Source organism: Hemicordylus capensis, chromosome 3, assembly GCF_027244095.1.
Source record: "Hemicordylus capensis ecotype Gifberg chromosome 3, rHemCap1.1.pri, whole genome shotgun sequence".
Classification (NCBI taxonomy): domain Eukaryota; kingdom Metazoa; phylum Chordata; class Lepidosauria; order Squamata; family Cordylidae; genus Hemicordylus; species Hemicordylus capensis.
Genome location: NC_069659.1, coordinates 190,297,813 through 190,306,631, shown reverse-complemented (window position 1 = coordinate 190,306,631; position 8,819 = coordinate 190,297,813). Strand labels below are relative to the sequence as shown.

General features: G+C 52.1%; 1 protein-coding gene across 1 annotated transcript; it reads right to left on the bottom strand.

Annotated features, from left to right (window-relative positions):
• Positions 1–2,287: 2,287 nt before the first annotated feature.
• On the bottom strand, positions 2,288–7,899 carry LOC128349099 (uncharacterized). Its single transcript, XM_053305024.1, has 2 exons — positions 6,883–7,899; positions 2,288–3,335 (listed from the first exon to the last, which is right to left on the bottom strand). Exons 1-2 carry the CDS (start codon positions 7,325–7,327, stop codon positions 2,722–2,724), a joined length of 1,059 nt encoding a protein of 352 aa, XP_053160999.1. The 5' UTR covers positions 7,328–7,899; the 3' UTR covers positions 2,288–2,721.
• Between the last annotated feature and the right edge of the window lie 920 nt (positions 7,900–8,819).

Below are 8,819 nucleotides of genomic sequence, written 5' to 3'. Positions count from 1 at the left end.
AAATGAAGGGGCTGATTTGAGGGCAAATCAAATTGTCCCCGGTTAATCACAAATTGATTCATATGATTTGCATTGCGGGCGCCATTTTGTCCCCAAATTTTTCCATTGCTGATTGGTTTTCTGGCACTGGCTTCCGATTGGCTTGAGATTTCCTTGCTTATTGATTGGCATTGTTATTCAAATCAGGTGTTGGCATGAGCAACTTTGCCCCCATTGGCTGGGGGGAGGGAGCAGGGAGGGTGGAGGCCAAAGGAGGGATGTATTTTAAGGGGCTTAGAGGCCGAGAAAGCCATTGCTTTTTGTGCATCATGAGAGGATCATTGGAGAGAGACGGCAGCAGCAGCACTGAGAGCACAGCGGTGGTGGTGGTCTGGGCCCCAGTGTGAATGGAGAGAGAGACAGAGGCTTATCTGACATTCACCCTTTTTAGCCTACTTTCCAGTAGACTTACCTGGAATTCTGTGTGTGTGTCTGTGTGCCTCTCCATGTGTGTGTGTGTCCCGCACATCAACTTTGCAATGCCTGTTACAATATGAAGCAAATCGGGTACAGTTGTAGGGACACATAGGAACACCTCAGAAGTGTAGTTTGTGATGATGCCATCCCCTCAATTCAAGATGGTGGATGCGTAAACTTTTGAAGTGCAAGTGGGCTAACTTGTGAACTGCCAGACCGTTTTGAATTGAATTTGCTACAGCTGTATGGATGTACCACTGTTTTAAGATCATCCACCCTACTTCAAGATGGCAGACACATGAACATTTATCGGCCCGTCTATCTATCTATCTATCTATCTATCTATCTATCTATCTATCATATTTTTATACTGCCTGATATGTACATCTCTAAGCAGTGTACAAAATTTAAAAAACACAGATTAAAATACACAAGACATAATAAAAAGTATAAAACTGTTATTAAAACAAATTATTAGAATTGTTAAAATTAATTCTGATTAAAAGCTTGTGAAACAGGAGAGTCTTGAGGGTCTTCCTGAAAACAAACGGAGAGGGAGATGTTCTTATTTCAGCAGAGAAAGCCCAGTCCTGAGTCGCCACCAAATGAGCTGGTGGTAACCATAACCAGACCTCTCCAGAAGATCATAATAGGCAGCAGGGCCTGGACCCAAGCCATTAAGGGTTTTATAGGTAATAACCAGCACTTTGTATTTCACCCGGAAACATATGGGCAGCCAGTGTAGTTTTTTCAAAACAAGTATTATATGATCCCTTTGTGTTGTCCCAGAGACCAATCTGGCTGCCGCATTCTGTAGTTGAATTCAATTAAAAATTCGCATTCAATTTCACATTCAATTTCGCATTCAATTAGAAACCAATTGTAGTTTCTGGACTACGTACAAAAGTAGCCCCACATAAAGCACATTACAGTAGTCAAGCCTGGAGGTGACCACCATATGTACCACGGTTTTAAGGTCATTTACCTCTAGGAATGGACATATCTGACGTATCAGCCAAAGCTGATAAAAAGCACGCCTGGCCACTGCCTCAACTTGAGAAACCAGGGAGAGCTTGGGGTCCAGGACTCACATAGCTCCCAAGCTATGTACCTGATCTTTCAGGGGGAGTGTAACCCCATCCAGAACAGTCAGATCTAAACCATATCTTGGGTCCCTAGCCTCCACACTCAGTACCTTCATCTTATTTGGATTCAACAGTTTGTTATCCCTCATCCAGCCCGTTACCACCTCCAGACAGGCATTTAGGGAAGATATGCCATTTCCTGATGAGGTCAACATGAAGAAGTAGATCTGGGTGTCATAAGCCTATTGATAACACCCAGCACCAAACCTCCTGATAATTTCTCCTAGCAGTTTTATGTAGATGTTAAAAAGCATTGGATACAGTAAGGAGCCTTGTGGAACTCCACACTTTAGTTCTTACTTTGAAGAATAACAGTCTCCAACTGATATCATCAGGAATCTACCAGAGAGGTAGGAGCGGAACCCCTGTAAAACAGTGCCACCCAATCCCACCTCCCTCAGGCAGACCAGAAGGATACCATGGTTGATGGTATCGAAAGCTACAGAGAGATCCAAAAGAATCAGCAGAGTCACACTCCCTCTTTCAATAGCCAGGTGAAGTGCAAGTGGGCTAACTTGTGGACCATCTAACTGCTTTGAACCAAATTTAGTACAGTTGTAGTGAGTGACACACAGGGAGGAATTAAAAGCAGCCTGGGGAGCAATTGCAAAGGAGAATCAGTATCTGAGGAGAAGTGTAAGCATTGTACCCAGACCCAGGCCCAAGAAGACAAGGAGACATTTGTAGTGGGAGAAATGGGCCACGCTTTATTAAATTAACATAAACATAGCGGACTGAACAAGGTGATTAATCACCAAAGAAAAAAACAGTGCGGGCACCTAGGCCTGGGCTAGGATTACTTCATCCTACCCATCAGCCCAAAGGGCGACACACCCTGGCTCAGGAAAGAGGCAGGTACCTCCCACCCAGTTCCTTCACAGCCGACCGCCCCCTATAAAAGAGGGGATCTGGACAGCTTCGGATCTTTATCCACCCCGGACCGCACAGCCCAAAGGTTGGTCAAGTCCCAAAGCAGGTTTCATGGCAATCGAAGTCTTCCCGTGCCGCACAGGCCACAAGGAAGCGATTGACCAATCCACCTTACAATATCCAAGGGTGCTCACCGATAAAATATACCACCTTACCCCAAAGCCCGCACTGTTCCTGCCACTAAGGAAGGTTAGCCCTCGCTTGACCTTCCTGCCCCACGCCAGCCCAAACTTCCAGCAATAGCCTCCCGGATGTTGCGAATATAAAGGTCGCAACCTTTTTGGGAAAGATGTACCCCATCGGGACGGAATAACTCCGGGAAGCGAGCAGCCAATTCTGGCTGCCGCAACACAGAGCCCCCCGCCACCACCACTGTTTTTCCAATCGCAGCCGAAATTTTACGGCGTGCCTTTTCAAGGCTTAAGCCAGATTGAGCCCCATGCCACACTCTACGTTGGAGCCAATTGATCCAAATTATGCGCACCCCAGGCATCCACCTGCGCAATGTTGCTAAGTCCGCGGAGGCTTGCTGAAAGATGGCCAGGCCAGTCCGCTGGCCCAGATCATTCTCCCCCAGATGCAAAACTAAAATGCTAAGAGTAGGGAACCTGTCTAAATGGTCTCTCAAAGCCGGAAGCAGCTGACTCCAGAGCATGCCTCGCATGCCCAACCAATAAACAGACGCGCTGCCACCCATCCCCAGCTGGGATCCCCAGTGTGAGGTGCTGGCCCGCTTGAAAGCCCAGAAGACCAACGAATGGCCACACATCAGGACTCGGACCGGGACCGCCGCCCCGCCAGCACCTGCCAAAAGAAAATAACATGTCAACAATGTAACAGACTGCCCGCTGTCAGCGCACATAACGCCTGACCGCCACGGACTTCCAACGACCTATTCTACGCACTGCAGCCTCCTGCAACCCCATACGGGTGGCCGTAGTAGCGGCCCCAATGCGGAATGAATGCAGAGTAAGCCCCTGGATAGGGACCCCCGCAGCCTGTAGGGCCTTCCGCAACACCGCAAGGAATTGATATTGGGTGAGAGGGGACTGGTTTTCATGTGAAAAAAGGCACCCACCTGGGAAAGGGCCCAACCCAACATAGCGCCTCAGGGCAGCGACCGGGCACACACCGGAATTCCGGGCCTCAGCCAGGCGAACCAAATGGCCCCTGCCTCTCTGATCGGTCTTAGAGAGCCGAAGAAGCAAACAAACCTCACCCTCCCCGAAAGATAAATCAGAAAACTGCAGGCAGCAGTCCCTGGGAGAGGACGCGCTACGGGGAAGTAATTCCCCAGGGCAGAAGGCCCCCAAAAAGGCCACCAAGACCGCCGCCCGGAAAAGAGACACTTCCCACGGGCTAGCACAGCACCCGACTAGGTAGCCCAAAGTGGACTCCACCATATCTAAAGTAAACGGGCGCCTGGGATCCTTGGTCTTGGGCTCGCCCCTAGCCCAACCTTCTAACATGCGCCGAACCCTAGGGTCCGAGGAGGCGTCCCTGACCCCCCTAACCTGTGCCTCAAAGGCCAGGGCGGCCAGATAGCCCGCCAAGGTGGACACCGCCCGGCCCGCCCTACGAAGGAAGACCAAAAACTGTTGAAGTTGTTCCACTGGGACAGGCCAAACTTCCACCAAACCTTCCGCCTTCCGAAAAAGAGCAAAGGCCTCGAGCTTGGCCTCGTAGCTCGCTCTGGTGCCAGGCGCCAGAGAAGCCGCTATGGCCTGCTGTGCCTCCGCCTGCCAAGATCCCCTAAAAAGGCCGGCATGGGTTCCGGGTGTAGGGCAGCCTCGGGTGCTAACTCTCTGAACCTGTTTAACTGAAAACGAGACAGAGCGTCAGCTATATCATTCCGGATACCCGGGACGTGACGGGACCGGAATAGGATATTCGCCCGCAGGCATTGTAATACTAAAGCCCTAACAAGACCCATAACCCTCGGGGACTGGGAAGTCTGGGTGTTAACAATCTGGACCACCGCCTGGTTATCACACCAAAACCTTACTGAGGAGTTGGCAAACTCTTCCGCCCAAATATGCACAGCAACGACAATCGGGAAAAGCTCAAGGAAAGTTAAATCCCGAACCATCCCTCGCTCGACCCACTCCTCAGGCCACCTGGCGGCACACCAGCGACCCCGGAAATAGACCCCAAAACCTATCCCACCTGCGGCATCAGAGTGAACCTGCAGGTCAGCTTCTAACAGCCGCTCACTGCGCCAGAAAGCCACCCCATTAAACTCGAGCAGAAAGGCCTCCCACAGAGCCAAATCGGCCCGGACCCCTTCGGTAATCCGCACCCTATGGTGGGGAGCCCGAAGACCTACCGTCAAGTCACAGAGCCGGCGCAAAAAGGCCCGGCCGGGTGCCACAACCTTACAAGCAAAATTGAGGTGACCGAGAACAACCTGCAATTCCCGCAGGGTGGCCTTGTTGGAGCGGCCCAGTGATCTAACCAGATCCAGAAGTACTAAGAGTTTACTTAGAGGCAGCCTGGAACAGCCGGCCACCGTGTCTAACTCTATCCCCAGGAAAGATAGGCAGGTGACTGGTCCCTCGGTCTTGTCCCGCGCCAGGGGAACGCCTAACTGCCCCGCCAGGGCAATAAAAGAATGCAGCAGGTGCTGGCATTCCCCAGAATTCCCACTGCCAATGAAAAGAAAATCGTCTAAATAATGCACTGTACCCAAAAGACCAGACTTCCGCCTGACTGCCCATTCAAGGAATGTGCTGAAGGCCTCAAAGGCCGCACATGAAATAGAGCAACCCATGGGCAAGGCCCTATCGAAGTAAAATTGGCCAGCAAAGGCAAAGCCCAGGAGCCCGAAATCATCTGGGTGAACGGGCAGCAGGCGGAAGGCAGCCTCTATATCACATTTGGCCAAAAGGGCCCTGGGGCCCCTACTCCTGACCACTGCAACCTCCTGATCAAAGGAAGTGTATCTAACAGAGCAAAGACTATCAGGGATGCCGTCATTTACCGACGACCCCCTGGGGTGAGAGAGATGATGGATCAATCTAAACTCACCAGGCACCCTCTTGGGGACCACACCCAGCGGTGAAACCCGAAAGCCGGGGAAGGGGGGGCGATCAAACGGCCCCATCACCCTGCCCGCAGCCACTTCCTTATTGATCTTTCTAACCACTACTTCCTCCTTTCCTACCACCGACCTAAGATTGCGAGGACTACCAAGACCCCTTCGGGCTGACGAAGGAATCCGAAAACCCTCCCGAAAACCACTTAGCAAATAAAAAGCTGCTGAATGGTCTGGGTAGTCCCGCAACAGCCCCTCCAGAACCTCAACTCTAATAGGGCTAGGACCCTTTACCCGCAAGGGGTGTGGGGGGGGCACCCTTCTTGTTGTCTGGTTGCTTAAATTTATACCCGGTACCACCAAACTTAGCCCTAGGGCAGGAGCTGCTGGGGTGCTTGGCCCCGCAGAAACCACACACGTGCTTGAAGCGGCAGGGGGATCTTGAGCATTTGCCTTTGGAATTATATTCCCAACAGACCAGGTGGGGTTGAACCCACTGCTGGCCCGGAACGGCTGAAGATGAATTCCCCCCTGCCTGAGATAGCAGATGCCCGCTGTCGGACCTATCGCCATCTACCGGCCGAGCCGGTGACATAGTGACTAACCATAACTCTTGTAATGGGGCATCCCAAGGCAACGTGGGATCCAGCGCAGCCCTCATCCTAAAGCTTTCATCATACCGGATCCAGGAAGATCCGGCAAAGTCAGAGACCGCCCTGTGAATAATATCCATGTATTTCAGCAGGGAAGGACCCCGAGCGGGCTGGGCCTGGACTATCACACCCATGTAGATCGTGAAGCCGGACAGCCAATTGTTCCAGGTTTTTTCTACTGGCTTCCTTTTAGTGGCTTCATGCTCCTTACACGACTCCCCCTCCTTGTGCTTAACTTCGGGTTCCCGGAACAATAAGCTAAAAATATCCACATACTCCCCCTTAAGAATTTTTTCTTTGGTGGACGGGAGCAAGTGTCCCCCTAAGGGAAGACCCATGCCCCCGTAGGGAGCATGTTGTGGTGAGGGCAAGACCCCCATCGGATAATAACCAGGCAAGCTACCCGCCTCGGATACTGGAGCAGGAGAAAACCCAGGAACAGGTAGTGACCCGCCGGTCTGCCGGTTACCCAGCCAAACCTGCTCAGCGACGCCCTGCAAACCCGCCATCACCCCTGGAAAAGGAAGCTGAGAGCCCGAACCCCAGGATTGTGTGTAGGGGGGCCAGTATGAAGCTGGGCCCCAGCCACCCATGGCAGGCATCGGCCAGGGCACGAAAGGCCACTGGCCGGTGACGCCGGGTGGTGAAGGTGTTGCAGGCTCACCCGTGACCAAAGGGCCAGTCGGATCCAGCGGTGGCTGTTCAACCGGCGCTGCAGGCGCAGGAAGTGATGGTGAAGGCGCCTCTGGAACAGGAGCTTCAGGAGCAGGAAGCGGCAACGCAGGCGCAGAAGGATCAGGTCCAGTAGGGTTCAGACCCCGTTCAAGCACATCTAACCTGCTAGAAAGAGAGGTTAGTAACTGGTACTTCACCGACCCCCTAGTTCTCCGAGGAACCTTAGGAGGTGGAACCCCGCCCCCACCTGAAGGGCCAGCACCCTTATCGGAAGGGGTGGCTTTCGCTTTTTCCAAAGCCTCCATTCTAACAATTAACCCCCTAATGAGTGTCATTTCCTCATCTTCCTCTTCAGAAGAGGACTGCGGGGGGGCAGGCCGCTTGGGCTGCCTAATAGGCCGCCCCCCTTTTTTACCCTTAGCTTTACCAGGCATCCTGCCTTATCAGCCCAGGCCCCACAGGAGAAAGACCAGGATCCTCCAAAAGCAAAGCCTAAGCCAGCAGGGGAACAAAACCAGGGCCCACCAAGCAAGCTAGCACCAAGCAGGGCAGCCCTCACTGTAAAAGGCCGGAAACTCTCCGCTGTGCAAAAGAGGGCCAACAACCCCAACCCAAACAGCGTATACCAAGGCAAAAAAGCCCCAAAGCACAGCAGGGAACAACCCGGCAACCCCGCTTACCAGCTAAAGGGTCCCTACAGGGCCCGGGCACCAAGCACCCAACCACCAAGCACCCAACGCCCAACCACCAGACAATCCCACAAACCAGGGGGCCAAAGCCCCGTTGAACCGAACGCCGGGACGGGAGAGGCCTAAAGCCGTTTGCCAGGCCCGCAGGACGCTGCCGCCGCCAGTCCCGCGGAACCGAAGAGGAGACCCCCGAGCAACGGCGACCCTATAGCACCCACAACGGCAAAGCCGCCGACTGACTGCCTCGCCCGCTCTCGGGCGTACCCGCCCCACTAGGCCTCCAAGGAAGGAGCTCTGCCACTGAGCTCCTTCCTCAACCGAAGCCCAAACCGCACTGAGAAGCTGAGCGAGCGAACGCTCAGCCGGAGCCTAAAGCCCCGCCCCCTGCAGGCTATTCAGCCAATCGGGCTGCTTCCTGGGCCTGCTAGCACGGGGCTGGGACAAACACCCTCCCACTTGCACGAGGCAAGGGGAGGGGGAGTCTTCCCACTCATGGATTCTCCAGTGCTATATAGCCCATAACAGAGTAACCCACTTCTTCAGTCCAGGCCACAGTATGCTACGAGCAGTTAAGCAGACAGATGGCAGAAAAACAGAGATTCAGTTATTCAAGCAAAGGTAAGTCCCACTCTGAAGCAGAAAGTGTTTCCTCCCCAAGTCAGAGTTGCTCAGATGGTCTCTTACTGAATTCTCTGTTTGTTTTACCTGCATTATTAAAAATTCTAAGTGACTCCCCACACCGCTGTTTTAGATTATATGCTCCTCATGTCAGGGACCTGTCTCTTTGTTGTTTTTCCTATAAAGTGACATACCCGCTGATAGTGCTATATAAATAACAACTCTGTATTTGCAAAATGAGGTCATATCACCTCTCAGACTTGCCTTTTAAGCAAAAGAAGCCAAACCCTTTAAATCCCAAGTTCGTGTTCTCTATTCCAATAACAATTTTAGTTCATTTGGTTCATTTGGGTTCATTTTAGTTCAGTTCCTATAGCAATTTTAGTTCATTTGTAGAGTGATTCCAGTAGGAATGTGACATTTTAGAAAAATGGGTGGACAATCCCAACGCATTATTCCAGAGGAAATGCCACATGACTTCTCCAGTAGTGTATACAAATGTGTGAATGCTTTCCCATCTCACCTAGCCTAACTCTATGGAGAAGTTCACATCCCAGGACTTACAAGTTCTCCTACTTTTGTCCTTCTCGATTTACTCCACATGATGGCACCAAAGAAC